The sequence below is a fragment of the Somniosus microcephalus genome, chromosome 3, assembly GCF_052327205.1.
Source record: "Somniosus microcephalus isolate GS21.2 chromosome 3, FLI_Smic_1.0, whole genome shotgun sequence".
Classification (NCBI taxonomy): domain Eukaryota; kingdom Metazoa; phylum Chordata; class Chondrichthyes; order Squaliformes; family Somniosidae; genus Somniosus; species Somniosus microcephalus.
In genome coordinates this window covers 275,560,214-275,583,376 of record NC_140989.1, presented here as the reverse complement: position 1 = coordinate 275,583,376, position 23,163 = coordinate 275,560,214, and the positions used below count along the sequence as shown (strand labels likewise).

The following is a 23,163-nucleotide window of genomic DNA, read 5'->3' as shown; positions in this document are numbered from 1 at the left end:
ATAGCCTTCTTGAATGTTTGGACAAACCTCTCGGCCAATCCATTAGTGGCTGGATGATATGGGGCAGATGTGTAATGCTTAACACCATTGTTCCTTAAGAACCTCTGGAACTCTTCAGACACAAACTGTGGTCCATTGTCAGAGCAAATCTGTTCAGGCAGCCCATTCCTGGCGAATATGGTTCGTAAAACTGTGATAGTTTTTTCCGTGGTGGTTGAGGACATTTTTATTACCTCTGGCCACTTTGAATGTGCATCCACCGCAATTAAAAACATCGAGTCCATGAAGGGACCAGCAAAATCAATGTGCACCCTTTGCCATGGAGATGAGGGCCACTCCCATGGATGCAGAGGAGCTTGTGGTGGGGCGTTTTGGACCTTCTGGCATCCTGCACAGCTCTTGGTCATCTCTTCGATTTCTCTATCGATTCCCGGCCACCACACAAACACTCTGGCTAAGCTCTTCATTTTTACCCCTCCCAGATGACCCTCATGAAGCTCATTGAGCACTCTATCCATCAACTTAGGTGGAATTACTACTCTGGATCCACACATCAAGGTTCCTCTGCACACTGACAGCTGTTCTCTTCTCTGCGAGAATGCTGGCAGCAGTGGTTCGCCATGTGCTGGCCATCCCTTCACCGTTAAATCATAGACCCGTGATAGTGTCAGGTCATTCCGTGTTTCCTTTTCTATGTTTGCATTCGTCACAGGAAGACATTCGACTATGGTCGAGTGGAATAACTCCATTGGATCCACTGCAAGGTCTTCTTCTTCCACCGTCGGCAACGGTAGACGTGACAATCCATCAGCATTTCCATGCTGTTTAGTTCCTTTGTACTCGATGTCATATTGGTGTGCCCCTAGGAAAAGGGACCATCTCTGCAACCGTTGTGCTGTCATTATCGGTACGCCCTTCTGAGGGTTGAAAATGGAGACAAGAGGTTGATGATCGGTTAGTAGAGTAAATTTTTGACCGTGCAGATAGTGATTGAACTTCTTCACCCTCCACACTAGGCTGAGGGCCTCTCTGTCAATCTGGGCGTAGTTACGCTCGGCAGAAGTTAACGAGCGTGACGCAAAAGCTATCGGCCTCTCCAAACCATCAAGGAATTTATGTGACAGTACCGCCCCAATGCCGTAGGGAGACGCATCACACGCCAGCCTGATTGGCACTGCTGGGTTGTAGTGAGCCAATACTTCCTTTGAAGTGATTAAGTCCTTACTCTTCCGAAAAGCACGCTTACAATCATCGCTCCATTTCCATGCTACCCACGTTCGTAGCAGGGCGTTCAGTGGGTGCAGAATTGTCGACAAATTCGGCAAAAACTTATGATAGTAATTCACCAACCCGAGGAATGACCTCAGTTGCGACACATTTTCAGGCGCTGGGGCCTTAACAACCGCTTCAATTTTGTCAGGGGACTTATGTAACCCCTCTTCATCAATCACGTGGCCACAATACGATATCTGTTTCTTAAGAAATTCGCACTTGGGCCGTTGGCTCGCAGCCCATGTTCCCGTAGTCTAGTGAGCACCTGTTCTAGGTTGTTAAGGTGTTCACTGTCATCTTCACCTGTTACAAGGATGTCGTCCAAGTAACACTGAGTCCCCGGAATCCCTTGCAGGACTTGTTCCATCGCTCTTTGCCATATCGCCGGAGCCGATGCTACTCCGAATACCAATCGATGATACTGGTAAAGACCTTTGTGAGCGTTTATCGTGAGATACTTCCTAGAGGACTCTTCAACCTCCATCTGCAAATATGCTTGTGCCAGGTCAATTTTTGTAAAACGCTTTCCTCCAGACAGCGAGGCGAAGATGTCTTCTATCCTTGGAAGAGGATATTGTACTGTGCGAAGGACAGGGTTCACCGTCACCTTGAAATCCCCACAGATGCGAATCTTCCTTGGCTCTCCGGACTTATTGCTTAACGTTTTCTTCATGACAGGAACGATGGGTGTCGCCCACTCGCTCCAGTCGACCTTAGACAACACGCCCGCCTTCTCCAGATTCTCCAGCTCTGCCTCGACGGCTGGGCGAATTGCATATGGTACCGGTCTCGCTTTGAAAAACTTGGGAACTGCATTCTCTTCTATTTTTATCGAGGCGGTTACGCCTTTAAGCGTGCCCAGTTCTTGTTGAAATACCTCTTTGGCGTTAGCTAAGATTGTTGACAATCGTCCAGGAGTGACGTCTTCATCTTTTTTACCGTCCACCGTCATTGCATGAATGGAATGCCAATCTAAGTTTATCTTCCTGATCCATTCCCGTCCCAATAACGGTGGTCCACCATTTGGCAGTATGTAGAGATACAATTTCTGTATTTTCTTGCCATTGTATTCGACAGGCACCCTTATTTTTCCTCTGGGGTATACTTTTTGCCCTGTATACGTCGTCAAGACGATGGATGTCTCTCTCAAGGGTATGTGTGAAAATAGCCGCTCGTAGTCTCGTCGATTCATGACGGTTAGTGCTGATCCTGTATCCAATTCCATTTTAACTTGGGACCCTGCTATCGTGAGGGTGACCCAAATGGTTCGGTGATCCTCTTTTGCGATTACATTGTGAAGTTTGAGACAGCTTAATCTCCTGTTCTCGGATTCACTATCGCTCATCTGGTCTTCGGAACTACTGTCCGTCATCTTTTGTACTTTCTTGTACGGTTCCTTAGTAGCCTTTTTGTTGTTGCTGGTCTTCTTCCCAGACCTACAAACTCGTGCAATGTGTCCAATCTTCCCGCATTGTCTGCATATTTTGTCTTTGGACCAGCAGTCCTTCTGGTCATGGTTAGTTCTGCCGCAGCGATAACATTTTGCAAATACCCATGTCATTTTGTGGGTGCCGTATTCCTGTGGTTTTTGTTGAATTTCTGCAGCTCCCCTGGCTGCTGCTTCATACGATACTGCCGCGCTGAAAGCCTTATCTAGCGTCAGCTCTTTTTCTGCGAGTAACTTCTTCTGTGTTCCTTCACTCAGGAGTCCACAGACAAATTTGTCCCGTAGGGTATCTGCCAGTCCTGCTCCGAACTGGCAGTGCTTTGATAGCTTGCGTAGTTCCGTAAGATACTCAGCATTGCTCTCATCTTTGTGCTGAGTTCTCCTGTGGAATTTAAATCTTTCTGCTATCAACAGCGGTACAGGGTTTAAGTGTTCCTGTAGGACAGCAACAATTTCGTTAAAACTCTTCGCCTTTGGTTTGGCTGGAGTAATCAGGTCCCACAATAGGCCGTACGTTCTAGCGCCCATTAAGTTTAACAATATCGATGCCTTTTTCCCCTCCGCTATATCGTTAGCCTCGAAATATACCTCGACTCTTTCCACATACGTGGTCCAGTCCTCTAATGTATTATCAAAAGCAGTGATACAGCCAGTCTTCGGCATCTTGCAAGTCTAAAATGGTGCCTCCCGCGCTTTGCCTTCTTCCCCGATTTAACAAAATGGCGCCTCCCGCGCTTTGCCTTCTTCCCCGCTGTTGTTAGCGCTGCTTTCCACGGTTTCTTGCGCGTATTCTTTTTCTTTTATTATTTTCCCGTCGTGGAGCGGACCCTCTGGGACACTTCCCTCCCTCTTCTGAGGTCTGAACGCTGCCCAGCTTCGAAGCACCGGCCACGCCCTGTATGCTCCACCCTCTCTCTCTCTCTTTGCTTCCCGACTCGCTGCCCGGCCCCGTTGAAAAGCCACCCGATCGAGCTTCAGCCCGCCGCAGCCCAGGAAGGATCAGAGCATTACCTGCCACCAGCCCGATTAGCTGGGAAACCACGGACCGAGGAACCCAGCCTGGCTCTGGACAGTCTCTCCTGCAAGTTTTTAAATCAATGATTGACGGTCGACGCCTGTTTCTCGAGTTTCAATGGCCTCTTTTTTTTTCTTTTTTTTTTCTGGCTCCGACCTTCAACAACGTCGTCGGAGCTGCTGCTGAGTTGCAGGTAAGTTCGTTTCTTACTCGTCGCCAGTGTTAAGTCCGTGAATGATTGAGACACGGACTAGCAGGAGAGAAAACAAACACATCTTTACTGGTGAAAGGCATAAACGAAACTAAAAGAACAGAGGCTCTCTAGCGCCTTTTATACAGGGGTGGTCACTGCCAGTACTGCAGGCTGAGACCAGTTATTCTCTTAAAGGTACATACACAACACTTTCCTCTAGAAAATAAAATACCTGATAGAGGTCTTTAAGATTATGAAAGTGTTTGATAGAGTAGACTTAGAGAAAATGTTTCCACTTGTGGGGAGACCAAAACTAGGGGCCATAAATATATAATAGTCACCAATAAATCAAATATGAAATTCAGGAGAAACTTCCTTACCCAGAGAGTGGTTAGAATGTGGAACTTGCTACTACATGGAGTAGCTGAGGTGAATAGTACAGATGCATTTAAGGGAAAGCTAGATAACTACATGAGGTAGAAAAGATTAGAAGGTTATGCTGATAGGGTTAGATGAAGAGGGGTGGAAGAAGACTCGTGTCAGCATGAACAGTTGAGCCTGTTTCTGTGCTGTAAATTCTATAACTTAATTAAGGAAAGCCAGCACGGATTTGTTAAAGGCTAATCGTGTTTAACCAACTTGATCAAGTTTTTTGATGAGGTAACAGAGAGGGTTGATGAGGGCAATGCGGTTGATGTGGTGTATATGGATTTCCAAAAGGTGTTTGACAAAGTGCCACATAATAGGATCACCATCAAAGTTGAAGCCCATGGAATAAAAGGGACAGTGGCAGCATGGATACAAAATTGGCTAAGTGACAGGAAACAGAGAGTAGTGGTGAACGGTTGTTTTTCAGGCTGGAGGATGGTATACAATGGTGTTCCCCAGGGGTTGGTACTAGGACCACTGCTCTTCCTGATATATATTAATGACTTGGATGTGGGTGTAGCGAGCACAATTTCAAAATTTGCAGATGACACAAAACTTGAAAGCATAGTGAACAGTGAGGAGGATAGTGATAGACTTCAAGAGGACATAGACAGGCTGGTGGAATGGGTAGACATGTGGCAGATGAAATTTAACGCAGAAAAGTGTGAAGTGATACATTTTGGTAGAATGAGGAGAGGAAATATAATCTAAAGGGTACAATCCTAAAGGGGGTGAACAGAGAGACCGAGAGGTATATGTGCACAAATCATTGAAGGTGGCAGGGCAGGTTGAGAAAACAGTTAAAAAAGCTTATGGGATCCTGGGGCTTCATGAATAGAGGTATAGGGCTGGATTTTGTGAATGGGGGCGAGTTGGAGGCGGGACTGCTGCTTGTCGTGTCAATGTCCCGCCTCCATCTTTGCCTGACCAATTAGAGGAATTTTCCCCTGATTGAGCTTGTTAAGCCCGCCCTGTGGGTTCAGCAGGCCAATTAGGGAAGAAGTCACTGACAGAGCATGTCAACGTCAGACGTGCTATCTGTCAAGACTTCTTGAAAGAAAAAATGACAGTGTTTGACAGCTCTGTGAAGCTGTCAAACACTGTCATTCTCTTTAGTTTTATGAGACTTTGTGGTGAGGACTCATCAAACCTTTCAACATTGTAAATTTCACATGTCTGTAGGATCGGAGGATCCAACAGCCATTATGTGAAATTGACAAGGAGAATATCGGCTCTCCCCATCCAGCGCGGCTAAAGGCTGTAGAAAGAAAACAAGGTAAGTGCACACTTTTTTAAACTTATCTTACATATTTACCACTCCACACTTGCACCCATCACTCACCTTACTTCCAGGTGCCTCCGACCACAGGCAGTTAAAAGGATTAAATGCCTTTCCCGCCTCCAGGAGACAGGACCTGAAGCTGCACATCCTCCCACCTCCTGGCAAAAGGGCACGGAGGCAGGATGGGGGTGGGTTTGCCTTCCGCCCCCACTTTGTCCGATTTTACCGGCTGTCCCGCCTCCATGGGGCTTGGAAAATCCAGCCCATGGAGTGCAAAAGCGTGGAAATGATGATGAACCTGTATAAAACACTGGTTCGGCCTCAACTGGAGTATTGTGTCCAATTCTAGGCACTGCACTTTAGGAAGGATGTGAAGGCCTTAGAGAGGGTGCAGAAAAGATTTACGAGAATGATTCCAGGGATGAGGCACTTCAGTTACGTGGGTAGACTGGAGAAGCTGGGGTTGTTCTTCTAGAGCAGAGAAGACTGAGAGGAGATTTGATAGAGGTGTTCAAAATCATGAGGGGTCTAGACAAAGTAGATAGAGAGAAACTGTTTCCATTGGCAGAACGGTCGAGAACCAGAGGACACAGATTTAAAATGATTGTAGAAGAACCAAAGGTGACATGAGGAAAAACTTTTTTACTCAGCGAGTGGTTAGGATCTGGAATGCAATGCCTGAAAGGGTAGTGGAGGCAGACTCAATCATGGCTTTCAAAACGGAGTTGGATAAGTACCTGAAGGAAAAAAAAATGAGGGCTACAGGGAAAGGACGGGGGAGTGGGACTAGCTTAAGTGTTCTTGCAGAGGGCCGGCACGGGCTCGATGAGCTGAATGGCCTCCTTCTGTGCTGTAACCATTCTATGATTCTAACATTTAACCATTTATGTAACTCCAACAAGAGGGCAGCCATGGTGTGAAGATCAGCGAGAGCATGTGACAGAGAAAGGTGTTCAAGACAGAATGGAAACAGAGTTGAGAGAGAAAAACAGAGTGATGGTGCAAAGCAAGGTAGAAACAAGTGAAGAGAAACAATATTTTCCTGCGTTACCAGTATCAGTATCCTAAGAGCATGAGAGTTTTTCTTGGAGCCGGTTGTTAAAAAAAAACGTTTTGGAACTACTGAATCCGATTGTTTTAGATTAATTGTCAAGGTTGATATTGTGTGTACCTTGAGCAACGTGGGTTTCAGATGTATATAAAAAAAATAATTTCGCTGCAGAGTTTCAAGATTTTGCTGCAGCAAAATTAGATGTGCCACCCTTCTCCATTTCTGAAGAAAGGTCATCGGCCTGAAATGTTAACTCTCTTTCCCTCTCCACAGATGCTGCCTGGTCTGCTGAGTATTTCCAGCATTTTCTGTTTTCACCTCATGTCCAGTGGCGAGTAAAGCATCCAATGAATTCTGACACGCCAAGGTCACCGTCAGGGAAGGGTGTGTGTGTGTGTACTTGTGAAGATAATAAGGGCAGGGATGTGTGCAGGAAGATAACTGGTGATTATTTTGTACATAACCAGTGTGAAGCGTATGGAGGGTTGGGGGCGGTTGGACACAGCGTTCCAATCACTGCACCGTTACTGGGGTTGCCGCTGTTCACTGCGGCTCTGGAACCCGTTGGCCCGCGCTCCCCCACCCGTCAAGGTCGCCCCCTGGTGCGCAAGCGCGGTTCTGAGGGCGGGCTCAGTTAAAGTACATGCGCAGTGTACGCAACAACGCAATGTCACGTCACTACTTATCTGGGCGCGAGGAGTCAGCACTTACAGAGGCGCGTTGGAAGCTGTGAGGTTTAGGTGGATGTTTACAGCCATCTCGGGTATTTGCCGCGGCGAGGACACTCAGCAGAGGAAATAGAACATTTACTTGATCAAATATGATTTATATCGTCCGGTTTGTCCCTAGAAAGGTAGGTTTTAAGTGGAGAATTTTATTTTACTGGGGGAGGGGTATTTAATTTTGCTTCTCTTTGTGAGGCGCGAAGACTCTCGTTCCAACGACAGCCTAACTTTGCGGCTGCGCTGGCGTGTGGCGGCAGTGATTGACGGGGCGAATGGTCAATTGGGGGGTGAGGTGAGTGAAGCGTGCAACCAATCGGCGAGTTGGAGAGGAGCCGCCCGCCCGCGGGGGTCTCGCGCTCCGAACCAGTCAAGTTTGGTTGAGCCGAACGCTGAAGAACGCAACGAATGAATTTTATATTTTTAAAATGTTAACGGTCGCGGCGCGGGTTCGGCCGGGCCCCGGGCGGCCGAGTTCGCGGAGCCCGCCCGTGGCTGGAGCGCGGGCGGCCGAAGGAAATGAGCCCCAAACCCGGCCAGGTTGCGGTAGGGCCACGTAAACTTTTTTTTAAATTGTCCGTCCCGCTCGCCCCAGGAAAATGATCCTGTTGGCGGGGGGTTGGGGCACACTAGGGAATCTGACCATTTCTCTTTCCCCTTTTTGGTCCGGTTCGCCTCCCGCTGAGCCGGTGAAGCGGCTTCACTTGGTTTGGGTAGCACTGGCTGGATGGGAGCTGATGTCGCACATGACACCGTGTGTGTCTAACGGGGACAGTCGGTGGGATCGGTTGCCGTCCCGTCATCCAGCCTGTGTTAGTGGAGAGGGCGGGAGCCGGCCGCGGATCTGGCTGGCTGCCCGGGGTGAGGTGGTGTGTTTTATTTGAGGGGGGCGTGGGTTATTTGGAAGGGAGATGTAGAAGCGAAGACTGCTCGGCCTTCAGCTAGTCTGAGGGTGGGAGGAGCGAAGCCGTGATTGGAAACCTTGTGGTTACAGTTGGAATTGTTGGAGGTGGGAAGAGGTGCGACTGAGCCCTGTGGGGGCGGGAGAGAGAGAGAAGCGGCGGCTGCAAGCCCCCAGTTACTGGAGGGACCGAGTCGCCGCAGTAGGGAGGAAGGAGGCGGAGACTGCCAACATACGGCAACGGTAGCTTAGTGGTTGGTTATGTTCCTGGACTAGTAATCCAGAGGCCTGCACAAAGAATCCAGAGACGTGAGTTCAGATATCCTGTATCTCCAGGGTATTTATATTCAGTTAATTAAATAAATCTGGAATAAAAAAGCTAGTAATCAGTATTCGCCATGAAACTACTGGATTGTTGGAAAAATCCATCTGGTTTCCTTAATGTCCTTTTTAGGGAAGGAAATCTGCTGTCCTTGGTCTGGCTGATGTTACTCCAGACCCACAGCATTGTGGTTGACTCTTAACTGCCCTTTGAAATGGCCCAGTAAGTCACTCAGTTGTACCAAACTGCAATGATAAGCCAGCACTGTGGAAGTGCCTTCACCACAAGGACTGCAGTGGTTCAAGAAGGTGGTTCACCACCACCATCTCAACTAGGGATGGGTAATAAATGTTGGACTTGCCAGTGGCACCCACATCCCCTGAATGAAATTTTAAAAATTACAGCCAGCATTAGGAAGAGGAAACAGTAAATGATGTGCTTTTAGTTTCGGACGGGGGAGGATGCAGGCTCTATAAATCCTGTGGTCAGAATTGAGGTGGTGTGCAGGGGAAGGAATTAGGACTTTGTCCTCAGATTTTGGATGGGAACTTGCGCACACTCTGGATTGTGTTTTTTGGGGGAGTGGGGGCAAAAAGTACCGAGACAAATACAGAACAGAGTTTGTTTGTGAGCTACTTTTATTTTGAGGAGGAATCAGCAAAAGGTAGCTTTTTTTTTGCCTTGCCACACAACCTGTTTGCTTGAAATATTTCATAATTCAGTGTATTTAGTCTTGTAAACAATTTTAATCTGTTTTTACCTGTATTCTTGAAAGAATTACAGGAAATGTTATCACTTTGTGATAGAATAAGTCCTTAATGAGCAGCAGATGGAATATTCAGGTGCTCAGTGCAATCTGTTTCTTTTCAATTTCTGTTTTATCAGTAATGTGACTAATGTTTTCTGTGGAACAGAAAATATTTAATTACAAAATTAATTTGTTCAGAAAAGTATATTTGCAGAATTGCACTTGGATTGTTGCCTGAGATGGCTGTAAATTACTGGAGCATCAGTCAGAGTTTTTCTAGTGAATAGAACCTGCTCGAGACCAAATTCATTTATTTTCGAGTAGTGAGCAAACATGTATAACGGAGATCATAACTCATTACTGAATGTGGTTTCCAAAATTTGTTTGGGTTGTTTTGGTGATGCTGTCTGCATTTTTTTCTGTTCTGAAATTGGAAATGCATAATTTTGTTAGATGCTGGTGTTCAGTTTTACTGTTTCTACCCCAGGTCAGTTTTTAATTCTGCACGCAGAAGCTCCTCTTCATATCTAAATGGTTGCTTTTTATAAGATTATTCAAGTGACATGAGAACTATGGCCACTTCTTGTTGGGTACTAAAACAAATTTCTATTTAGTATTATTGTGCTAGCAGGTGCCATGAACTTTTATTTTTTTTGTCTTTTTAATTTTCTCCATTATTTAGCTCACATAGCCTGCTATCTTCCACCTGAAGGAGTAGGCAAGCAACCTCTTAAGACATGGAACCTGCATAGGATGATAGAACTGTAGAAATTTTAGCACCAACAATGGACAGGTCATTTGGCCTACCAAAATGCCTATTTTGGAGCTAGGTTTACATGAGAACTATCTAATTCACTTTCTCCATACCATTTATTCTTCTTTGAATCTTGGTTGACTTGGCTCTGTTTTGAACTCTACCTTCCCCACTTGTCTCTTCCAGTGAACACAGTCCTAGTTTTGATTGCCTCCCATTATGATATTCTTGTATTCTAAGTTGCAGCTTTACCATAGCAGCATCCTTCCCATATTAGTGTGACCAGAGCTGTGCACAGTACTGCAACTGTGGCCCAACCAATGTTTTGTACAGATTAATCATCTCCTTTTTTTATTTAACAAATTATTCAATTTATTTCAAATTTGACGACTTGGACTTATTTCCAGATAAATCGATGGGAAGGAATTGAATGCCAAAAGCTTGGGTAAATTTGGATTAAATCAGTTTTAAATGTTTTTATTTTGAGCATTGATAAAATTCAAGGAAGAAAGACTTGCATATATATACATTTGAGCGTTCCAAAGTGCTTTACAGCCAATTAAGTATTTTTGAAGTACACCCATCAGAGCGGGCTGACAGAGCCTCAGTTTAACATCTCATCCAAAAGATGGCACCACCGACCGTGCATCACTCCCTCAGTACTGCATTGGAAGTGTCAGTCTGGATTGTGTGCTCAAGTCTTTGGAGTGGGACTTGTACCTACAGCCTTCTGTCTTAAGCAAGAATGCTATGGCTAATGTGTAAAACATACAAGGCACTGAGAAGTTGCATTAAATGACAACCTAAACTTTCTACAGTTAATGGACACATTTATGGGACTCTCCATCAGACTCAACCCCATGATTTAATTTTTTTTACATGAAACTGAATATTTTTGCTCCAGTTGCCTACCAAAGTTGGAGATTATACACAGGGTAACAGTTGATATCTATCTTTTAACAAACATGCTGTGTTGTCTGACCAGAATCACCCTTTGACCTTAGTTACCTGAAGACTATCAGTGCGCTGCTATCCTTTCTCCATACCTTGCTGGGAATGAGGTGTGCTTCAATATAAAGATCATAGTCTTCACGGTATTATCCAAAGATGATCCAGACCTCTCTGGGCCCACCCCCAAATATAATTTTTTTTTAATCTAACTTGCACAGTCATCTGGTTCTCCTGAAAATGGGGTCCAGAGATGTCTGAATTGCATCGGTGAAGTCTGCACAGCTGTGTGCATGCGATGCTTATATGATGTGCTTGGGTCTCTGGGCCCACTTTGTTAAAAGGGTAGGTAATTTCAAATGTGTTTTTCCTGAAACATGGGGAGGCAATTGGCATTTACCAATTTGCTCCCTGAAAAATTTTAATTAAAAACTGACTTTAGTCATCTCTCTATTAAATGCCTCTGTTTAAACCACCCTATTGCTGTTTCTCTTACACTTACAAATCCCTTTCTGTCTTAAGTTTGTTTTTCTTCAAAATGTGCTACTTTACCTTTTTATACCTTTTTTTAAATTGCTTTCACTACATCTGCTCACTGCCCTAACCTGCCTGATCTCCTGCAGACTCCTGTATTCTTTTGTGCAATTTTTCTTGCCTCCTAATTTGCTATTAGCAAGTTTTGATATTCCTCCTTTGACCATATGCAAATCATTTTCATGTAATGGGAGATCAAGAGGTCTTGCTGTGGAACACCATGGCACATTAGTAGCTGAACTGCCAAACGCCTATTTACGTCTACCTTGCCTTTGTTCTGTCAGTCAGCCTTGTTTCTGTGCAGGTGCTTTACTGTTTATAATGGGCATTAGCTCTTCTGTATAATGCTTATTGAAAGTCTAAATATGCTATGTCCACTGCATTCTCTGCCATTCTATTGATTAAACCATTCCTTTCTAAGTGTGATTATTATGGCTCCAGGTAATGATTTGAGTGCTCCCATTGGAAGTGTGACTGGCTTCTGTTCTGAAGGTATATTGTTTCCCTGCCCATTACATTTATTTTTTAGCATATAGTAAGTGTAATGTGATGTTGAAATTCTGCAGAAGCAAAAACTAAAATGACCTTGCTACTTGGTGCCCTTTTTTCAATGCACTAAATTGCATCTGGCACCCAATGTAATTTTTGTTAATTCAAATTCTTCAAGGAGTGACTATCGGGAATAAAATTCTCAAGTTAGAAACCACCCAAATTCTCAAATTATGTCAATAGGTTTAATAAAATTAGTGTTGCTTTTACCTCAACTTAATGTCATGCGTAGGTTATCGGGAGGTTTTGTAAATGGAATTTGTACTGACACATTGAGTTAAAATCAAATTTCATAACAGCAGAATTAGTTTTTGAAAATTGGATTCCCTCCACTTCAACTTTTATTTATATGGCGCCTTTAACATAATAAAACATCCCAAGGCACTTCGCAGGATCGTTATCAAACAAAATTTGACGCCGAACCCCACAGATATATTAAGATAGTTGACCAAAAGCTTGGTCAAAGAGGCCATTTTTAAGGTGTCTTTAAAGGAGCAAAGAGAGGTTGAGAGGGCATTCCTTGATGTTGCTTAGTTTTTATTTATGCATTAAGATAAGGCCACATCATTAAGCTTACGGATCCACAAGGCTCTGCGGTGTTATTCCCCCAAATGAGTTTACAGGGTTTCTTGTTGTGTTTCTTAAACTCATGATTGGATTACAATGATCTGCCACCTGTATAGCATTAGATTACAACTTTAGCCAGTGAAGTCATTTTCATCCAGTCGAGGGGAGTTAGTAGAGATCGACTCTTGGGGGTTTTGAATATTACTGCTCAAGTGAGAGTAGTGACCTTGTAAGATTAGGGTTACAGTATATGAAATAACATGCTGTTAGTGCATTGTATTAATGAAGAGCTTGAAGTAATTTTTTTAAACATTGATGAGCAGATGGTGTTAAATGCTCCCAAAATGTTTTTTACAAATTAAAAGCTCAGTAAATGAGAATATAAGATTTGCCCTTTGTGAATTCGATCTGGATAAGTTTGCTGCTACTGGAAGGTAAAAATTAATGCCCACATTGTCAATTTTTCACACCAGAAGAATTTGTAGTTAATTATCCACTAGCTGGTTCCATTGAACAAAGAACTATCAAAGCTAGAACATGTTCATGTGCAGTATAGATCTATACACCTATGAGGGCAGTATATATCTTTTCATCCTTGTATATCAATATAAACACTAAATGGTCTGATCTTTAATTTTAAGTATTTCCCCCGCATGCTGTATCAGGTGCTCAAGTATGACAAGTGATGTGCTTTTCTGGTTATGTAGCTTCATAATTACCAGAGGCATGCTCTGACCCAAAGCAGCCCCGCCCCCTCTTGTTGGAAGTGTCATTCCCTAAGCTGACTGAAATCACCAAGCTAGGTCTGAACCCAAGTTGCCGTTTCTGCTACTTGCGTCCTTTTTGATTGAACAGTAGCTGAACACCTCGTGTACTGGGGCTTCAGAAGCTGGGAATCTTCAAATTGGCCCGAGGATATGATGTAGAGAAGCTGCTTGAGCTTTTCAAAATGGGATGTGTTTTTAAAAAAAACAAAAAAAAACATTTTATATACAATATCTATGTCTGTCAGTTGGTCATGTTGCAGTGATGCCATAGAACATCTGTTTATTTTGTCACTTGCATTTGTGGCATCTTTGTAAGTAAATAAACATCCATTGAACTATTTGTTCTTGGAGACTTGTTTGAGCAATGCTTCCTTTGGTGATGAGTCCAGGTAGCTTTCTGCCCATTGGGTAGGTTTTTCTAATGTGTGTAACATACAAGACTATTAGATGTTTTTGCTTAATAATTCAAACTGCTGGTTTGTAAAATAGTAGAAATTTGCCATGCTTTGGGTTTAGGGTTGCAAAATTCTGGGAATTTTTAAAGAGAGGAAACTTTCCATGGGAATTTATGGGAATTTTGAGAGTTTTTGCACACTGATGGTTTTTGTCTCTGACCCTTATATTATCTTTGTCGTCAAAATAGACATACTGTTCCATACAAATAAAAACAGGCTTTCAAAACTTTATTTAGGTTATAATTTTGAACTTTATTGAACCCCCACAAAAAAGACCCATCTAAAATAAAATAAAAAGAGCGTCAGCTTATTTAGCCTGTAATTTGTCCTTATTTTGTCCCTTTTGAGTCTTCTACTCCTCATTGCTCCTCCTGATTCTCTGACTCTGACGTGTCCATTTCCTCCTCTGTCAGTGTCTAGCTGTGTGGTGGACACTTCTGTATCTGGCTCAATAAGTTGTAGGTTCGCCCGGATAGCCACCAGTTTCTCCACTCTCGTTAGTCAGCCTGTTGCACACCTTTGTATGCGTATTCCCAAAAAGTGACCAATTTCGTTCAGAGGCCGCTGATGGAGGTGGGATTTGGAGTATCACCGATGCAATAGGTGACACGGCCTCAGATGCACAAAATCCCTTCCACCAGGTATGTGTACTGATATGCTTGCATGATTCCCATATCCCATCCCCATTCCAAAGACCTTGGTAGAGAACTTTGCCCACATCCAGATTGAGATGGTGTGAGAGGGTAGAAATCACACTAAGCGCTGTTGATCTGTTCTCCAGAAAGTATTGGTCACCCAACATGCTTTGGGTCCAGCATGTATGCTGCAGCATGAATCTGCTTGACACAAAATTCTTGACACGTCCTGTATGAATTGAACAATTGCCTTCTCTGCTTTGAGCAGCAGGGATGTGGGTAGGGCAATGCTGATTTGTTCTTTTAAATCAGTAAAAAGCCTGAGAACATCTGACAAGACAGCGTCATCTCCTTCAATCTGAGCAATTGCAGATGCTACTGGTGAGAGTAATTTAAGGCTGCTACGGTGGCATAGTGGTTAGCACTGTTGTCTCACAGCGCCAGAGACCCGGGTTCGAATCCGGCCTCGGGCGACTGTCTGTGTGGAGTTTGCACATTCTCCCCATGTTTGCGTGGGTTTCCTCCGGGTGCTCCGGTTTCCTCCCACAGTCCAAAGATGTGCGGGTTAGGTTGATTGGCTATGATAAATTGACCCTTAGTGTTAGGGGGATTAAATACGTGGGGTTACAGGGATAGGGTGGAATATGTGTTGGTGCAGGGGTTACGGGGATCGGGTGGGATATGTGTCGGTGCAGGCTCGATGGGCCGAAATGGCCTCTATCTGCACTGTGGGGTTTCTGTGATTCTGTGAACCACTCTCTCCCAAAACACATCATCCAGCAGTATTTTCTTGATGGTGGTTTCCATATCCCCAGACTGGGATATTGCCATTTCTTGCAGCGACTCCTTACCCTCCAGAAGGCTGTTGTACATTATGACAACACCACCCCATCTAGTGTTGTTGGGCAGCTTCAGTGTGGTGTTCTTGTTCTTTGTCATTTGCTTGGAGTTGTAGGTTGCTGCAACTACCTGTTTTCCCCTGACATACTTAACAACTTGCTTGGCTCTCTTGTACAGTGCTTCCATGGTTCTCAAACCCATGATGTCCTTGAGGAGCAGGTTAAGCCCATGAGCTGTGCACCCAATAGATGTAATATGAGTGAAGTTGTTGCATTTGGATAAATGCTGCTGCATCTTTGTGGCATTCTTTACATGTGGCTTTCTACAGTGTTTGCACATGTACACAGTCTTTCCATCTTTAATGCCTGGGGTAAAATGCTTCCACACATCCGACGGTAAACGTAGCATTGTTCTATGCAGAGAAATAAAGGGCATTCGTCTCTGTTGAACTGCGGTCGATCAGCACGATTGCAACAGGGTGAGTACATTTTTGCTGATGCTCCATGTGATGGAAGCATGACCTGTACACACACGACGCTACATCACCAATAGTGTATTATTTTGTATATTTTAAATTGAAGGACAAGAGTTCAACAAGTAACTGGTTTATTTGGTATAAAGTCTGATTTACTTATTGCATCATCACATCAGCAGAAAACAAAATGACTTCCCTCAGGACCCCTAACCTGGATCTTAAAAAAAAAAAAACTATAGCAGTCTTACAGATGCCTGCAGGCCAATCACAATTCGATATGCAAATATTACAAATAGAGGGAGCTAATCGCTCATCCAACCAATCAGGACACATTTGTTCACAGTCACACACAAAACTTGTAATTATTAAAACAAGCCAAGTAAGACGATAAAAGGAATTTCTTAATCAATATATGTTTAATAATTAAGATTCCATCTCTGTTAGTAATTTCAAGAGAGGACCTGTGGGGGGGAAAAAGAAAGAAATACAAAAAAAAAATATTATGCTAGCATATGCTTTTTTTGGGCAAAATTCCCAAGCTAAACTTCCCATGGAAAATTTCCGGAAATTTACCGGAAACTTTCCATCCCTTTGCAACCCTATTTGGGTTGCACTAATATATCCATAGGTGTGTAGAAGACTTAATGCAATTGATGTTTCTGTTGGTTGAACTGTTGCTCATCGCTTATGGTCAGGTGTGTATTAAGTGGTTGCAGCCTATAGCCAGGATAAGGCACCAAACCACAAGATGTCTGGGGCGTCCAAGCAAGATTAAAACCTTCTCATGAGAGCTACATAATGAATTCTAGAATCATCTGAATTTAATTTTGTAGTATTTATGCAGGGGGAAAGAATGCAAGTGCTTAATTAAATATTGGAGTGGCGTAGTAAAATATCCTAATGCGCAAGTCCATGAGGCATTGAAAGTTAAATTTTTGAAAATTCTACTTAACATCTGCATACTCTTACCTTTTTTAGTTGCAATTTACTATTTGGCAAAAAAATTTAACTCTTGCATTTGTACATTTTAATGGCATTACCACAGCTGTGATGATCAAAAATAAAAAAGTTGCATCAAACTGACTTGCAATAGTTCTACTGATCATTTACCGGCCACCTCCTTGCTTCAGTTTCACTGTCATTATTTGTACATTGCCTCAAACTTAGTGTAGTTAATGTTGATGGCTTCAGATAATCAAGTACAGGAAACTTTTTTTTTTTTATCCGGCACCAGTGTGGTGCCGGTTGATCAAAAAGTCCGGATTAGAGAGGTATACGTAGCCCCGTACACGGCCACAGTACAGGAGCCCTGGTTAAAAGGCACTTGTGCAGGTACCCTGGTTACATGGCCACAGATCCAGGCACCCTGGTTACACGGCCACTAATATATAGTAAAACTTGCCTGAACCTATTCTTGAATTTTGCCGGTTGAGAGATTTCCGGATGTTTAGGTGCTGGTTAACTAGTTAGACCATTCCCTTTTGCTAATAATGGAACTTTAAACTGTAAATGAATCATAAATGCATACAAAAGCAAAATACTGCAGATGCTGTAAATCTGAAAAGAAGCAAATGCTGGAAACACTCAGGCCAGGCAACACCTGTGGAGATTGAGTTAATGTTTCAAGTCAATGACCTTCATAACATACAGCAAATGAATGTTGCAGTTGACTTGCTGGTATACATTTGATTACTGTTTTGTTGAGTCTCCAAGATCTGTAATAGTATTTTTAAGTTGGATTCCAGGAGCCCATCAGCAGACTTTGACACTTTTTATGTTGCTGATCTGGGAAACCAGGTTCGCCTGGCTGAACTTGTTCTCGCATTGAACTCCACTCATTTCCTCCAAATCAAAGGTGTTGCTATGGGTCCTAGCTATGCCTGCCTTTTCGTGGGATATGTGGAACACTTTGTTCCAGTCCTACTCGGATCCCCTCTTTTTCTGGTACATTGATGACTATCGGTGCTGTCTCCTGCTCTCGCCCTGAACTAGAAAAATTTCATTCACTTTACTTCCAATTTCCACCCTTCCCTCACCTTCACATGGTCCATCTCTGACTCTTCCCTTCCTCGACTTCTCCATCTCTGGGGATAGGTTATCGACTGACATTCACTACAAGCCCACTGACTCCCACAGCTACCTGGACTACACTTCCTCCCACCCCGCCTCCTGTAAGGACTCTCTCTTCCTTTCTCTCCCTGCCGCATCTGCTCCAACAATGCCGCCTTTTTTCCTCAACCGAGGATTCCCCTTGACCGTGTCTGTTCTATCTCCTGTACTTCTGCTCTCACGCCTGCCCCTCCCTCCCAGAACCACAATAGAGTTCCCCTTGTCCTCACCTTTTCACCCCACCAGCCTCCACATTCAACGGATCATCTGCCACCTCCAGCGTGATCCCACCACCAAACGCATCTTCCCCTCGCCTCCCCTTTCAGCATGCCATAGGGACTGCTCCCTCTTCGACACCCTAGTCCACTCCTACCACCCCCAGCACCCCTTCTCCTTTACCCGGCACCTTCCCGGGCAAGCGCAGGAGATGCAACACATGCCCTTATACATTTCCCCCCCCCCCCCCCCCCCCCTTCCTGCTGTCCAGGGCCCCAAACACCCCTTCCAAGTGAAAGTGATTTACTTCTTGCAATTTAAATTTAGTATACTGTATTCGCTGTTCACAATGTGGTCTCCTCTACATTGGGGAGACCAAACACAGATTGGGTGACCGCTTTGTGGAACACCTCCGTTCAGTCCGTAAGGGGGACCCTGAGCTCCTGGTGGCCTGTCACTTTTTAATTCTCTGCTCCACTCCCCCTTGGGCCTCACCGTCCTCTGCCTCTTTCATTGTTCCACGGAAGCTCAGCGTAAGCTCGAGGAACAGCACCTCATCTTTCGATTTAGGCACTCATAGAGTTCAACAATTTCAGATCATATAATATATATATATATATCATTCTGCCAGTGCAATTCACACCCATCTAGAGCCATCCTTTGTTCCTTAACCTGCCCTATTTCCACCTCCCCTTGCCTTGAATATCTCAATGTGTCTCGATCTCTCCTGCTTTCTACCCTATCACTGACCTTCCCTTTGTTCTTTCATCCCCTTCCCCCTTTTCCCAGCCCCCATACTTGCTTTACATTTCCTGCTTTTTTTTCCTGTTCTGACAAAAGGTCATCGACCTGAAACGTTTGGGTGGGGGGGGGTTTATGATCTGAAATTGTTGAACTCTATATTGAATAACCATGACCCCTATTACATTTTTACTTTTTTTTTCCCCACCCCTTTGTTTTGGATCTTCCCTTCTCCTCCTCCTTCCCCCCCCCCCCCCTTTTCTCTCTCCCACACGGCAGCTGTCTCATCCTGCCAGTACACTTCCCACCTAATCCTGCCATCTTTTGTCTCCACTGTCCTATTACCATCTCGTCTGGTTTTGAATACCTCTTAAAGTCTCTTACTACTTTTCTTCTATCGCAGCCCTGCCTTCGATCTATTTAATTTCCTTTCCAGTTTGAAAAAGGGTTAGACCCGAAACGTCACTCTAATTTCTCTCCATGGATGTTGCCTGGCCTGTTGAGTTTTTCCAGCATTTCTGTTATTTTGGATTTCCAGCATCTGCAGTATTTTGCTATCGTACTAGGATCATTTGGGAGTTGTGCAAACTGATATTACATGTTTATATAGAACTGGATTCACTGACCTTTTTGTATATGAAAATGTTTTTATCTTGTAGAGATTATTGGATTATGACATCAAACCGGTGTTGTATTTGCTGCTGTGGGAACTAAACAGTCACTCTCTTTTGGTGGTGAGAACCACCTCTGCTTGAAGGTAGCATGCAATGTTATTGCTGCTCTGACTTCAGTTGCTAAATATAGTTTCCCCTGCCCTCTTGAAGTGTAGGACAGTCTGCTATCTTAGGCCACTGAAGATTAAAGTGGATCACCAACTTGGATGTATTTCATTTATCCAGATAGGCCCTTCCACTTTAGGAGCTTGGATGCAATTTCAGCTGCGGTGGTAATAACTTCACTCAATCCTAAGCTTGCATGATGCCAATGTTTTGCTGAAAATGGGGCTGGTGGATAGTAGTTGGGTGGAGGAACCCTGACATCGAAATTTCCAGATTAATGCGCAGAATGCTTCTGTGCAGCTTCCAGTCATTGAAATCAGCTTCCGGATCATTGGCAGGAGTCACTCTGAGTGCCTCTACTATTACCATGGCTGACGTGAGTTAACTCTGCAGACCAGAACTGTAACTGGAATCTTCAGCTCTGCATGACTTGGAGCATAATGCACTTGCCACTTCCAGACTTACCATTTATTTTGTCACTTTCTGTAATTGGTGTTATTGTCTGTATACAGACACCAGAGATCTTGCTGTAAAACTAGTCAGGAAAATTCTGAAATCCAGTGATATTGTAGTACTTGGTTCCCTATTGCACAGATGGAACTAATTTAATTTTTAACTTTTCTAAGGTTGTGATTCAGGCAGAACAGAGCTGTCGTTTTTTCCAGCAGCAGTCTTGCTTTCACTCCGCCTTAAGAATGTGCTTTACATCACTTTTATACAGTGTGTATTTGTGGGGGAGTTTCTGTGAATATATCTAGAGCCACTCAGTTGGCTAGCTATAGAGCCATCAAATTTAGTGCAGAGAAAAATTGGAGATGTGGGCGAGGAAAGAGCAGCAGGGAAAATCTTCCATTGTGCAGTGGCTGTGAATAGTCTACTAATATGCTTTGTATAACCACAATTCTGTTTTTCCTCTAGGATAATATGCAAGACCATCACAATAGAAATTCATATCTATAGCCTTGGTGTATTTTGGGACTCCTTTTCATCGGCTGCGAGCCTGATTTTTGTCAGCACCATTTGAGGCTTACCCTTACTGGACTCGTCTCGTCATTATTACCTGCCTACATATTGATACATCGAGTTGTCTTTTCAGAATTTGCTTAAAAAAACTGGATCCAGAGTGCCCAAACACTCCAAGTGCCTTCACTTTTTGAAATTTTATTTCTTCACAATTTTTCTGGCAGTACAGCAGTATTAAGTAAGTTTTTTTTTAAATTACATACATTGTGCATATGTTCTCGTGAAAGCAAAGTTGATGGTAAAGTGACACACTTGAAATGCTTTTCATGCATTTGCATTTTTGGTCAGTGTAACGATTATATCATTGATGCCAATTAACTGAGTTTTATTTAACAAAGGCAGAACTTTGGCCCTTCCATTTCCTAGAGCCTTTTCTAGAGTGAACAGTTTGCAGATTTTGTAGACTGTTGTAGTACAAAGAAGCTACTTTCTCCTGTTCCATTTTCATATTTATAAATTTTCATAGAGTGCAATTTGTCTAAACATCTTTCTTGGGTTTGGTGCGATAGCCACCTTTTTTCTGTTGTACTCAATCCTCCATTCGAGGTAGAATTGGATGCCCCTTTGTAAAAGCATTGCCATTGATCTCTAGTTAGGCATGGAATGGATGCTTGTGTCAAACTAGTTGTGGTGGTGGTCATTTTCACTTCCTGTCAAATTGAAGTTCTAGATCTGTTTGAGACTATCAAATGCTGAATGGAGAATTAGAATTTGTTCCTTGCTACCATGGAATTCATGCATCTTGCCAGTATGTATAAGCCTTTGTATTTGAGTGCAAAGCTATACAACATTCCAGTACACAGTAGTGATTCATGAGAACTTTTCATGTTTGCAAATTGTATGTTTTGCTGTACCTGACGGTAATTGTTCACTTTACGCTATTGATACCTGTTTTAGGTCAGATAAATCTGTAGAAGTTAGGATATTCGGCTTGCAGCTTTTTGTTCACATTTATTGGACAATAGCAGCACCAGTATGTCTCCAGTAGCAGTTACAGTGCTACAGAAATAATGTAACAAATGTGCAGCGAATAACTAATGTTACTAAAGATCATTGGTGCTAACAATTGAGTTTTTAATTGAGTATTTTAAAGGGAGTGCCTATAGTTTTTCACAAATAGAAATGATGAGCTGAGGGGCCATATTATTGATGAATAAACTTGCATTGGAAGTAGATAATTCACTTATTGCAGTACAGTACTCTCCCCTTGTATCCCCAGTACTGGATAAGACATATTCATTTTAGAAATGAACAGTTTGTCTGTGAAGCCTATTGACCAATTCCTTGAAATGAAGCAGCTATACTTGGGTAACATTGTACTCCATGGTATTCCCTGATTGCCAGAGGATATCTGGTTTTTCTTTGCATCTGTATCACTCATAATTGATTCTCATTACAGAACTTATGGTTTCAGAACACCTCTTTTTATTGTGAATGTCTTAAGTACTTCTGTTTTGTGCTCTGTTCTCTCCATGCACCCGGTTCTGATTTTTGAAATATTGCTGATGTACTGCAGCACAAAATTTGTGATAAATTGGATGTGTACTGAACAATCTTGCAATAAATTGTAAAAACAATTGATTTAAATTTATTTTAGCAGGTTTCTCTGCCCACAAGGGAAGGAAAAAAAATGATTCCTAACGGGTATTTAGTTTTTGAAGATGAGAATTTCATTGAGTCATCTGTGGCCAAACTCAATGCCCTGCGAAAAAGTGGACAGTTCTGTGATGTCAGACTCCAGGTATTCATAAATTACTTTACATCTTAAACTTTGAATAATTTTGTATATTTAGTAAATAGATCAACTATATTTTGTGAAGTAATGGTGTATATGTAATCGAACAAAATTGAATTCCCTTCTGGTTGTTTTAAGTCTATATTTAGTACTGACATTTCCCTCCCATTTATCTCTTTTCCTTTACTTCTCCTATCAAGGCATTGACTCCTTGTTTAGGTGTGGTTCCACAGGTGCCCTCTGGTACCTCGCACAAGTGACCATTCTTGTCCAGAAACTAGACAGTTGAGTTTCAACAACCTATTCGCATGGTGGCCTGATGCTGTCCTAATGTCCACACATGCATTGGATAGTAAGCTTTAATTTTCCCCCTCCCTAACTTGAGGGCAGTTGTGTCCTTTTTGCTGTGACATCCCATGCTAGGGGTCGAACCTGAATTCTTCCTGGTCTGTATGAAATGGGGGGAAATACTGTGTTTGAGCTCTTAATTGGAAACCTATAAATTGACCATATTCCATGCTGTTCTGATGGGATGGGATTACCGTTTTGAGAGTTGGCTTGAACTTGTGGTTGCTCATCAATTTGTTGTAGCTGTAAATATCAAATGATCATTAACTTGTTTGCAAGAATGATTGTAGTCATTTTTATTCTGGA

At 43.2% G+C, this 23,163-nt stretch overlaps 1 protein-coding gene across 4 annotated transcripts in view; it reads left to right on the top strand.

Annotated features, from left to right (window-relative positions):
* Nucleotides 1–7,373: 7,373 nt before the first annotated feature.
* Nucleotides 7,374–23,163, top strand: part of ivns1abpa (influenza virus NS1A binding protein a) — a 28,646-nt gene continuing 12,856 nt past the window's right edge. The window contains exons 1-3 of one of the 4 annotated variants that reach the window (XM_085982580.1): nt 7,374–7,542; nt 20,670–20,952; nt 22,375–22,515. In XM_085982580.1, coding sequence (XP_085838706.1) covers nt 22,405–22,515 — 111 coding nt within the window. In that variant the 5' untranslated portion in view covers nt 7,374–7,542; nt 20,670–20,952; nt 22,375–22,404. Of the gene's footprint in view, nt 7,543–7,785; nt 7,958–20,669; nt 20,953–22,371; nt 22,516–23,163 lie in introns of those variants that run through there. The other 3 variants (XM_085982579.1, XM_085982581.1, XM_085982578.1) reach the window with 3 other exon arrangements.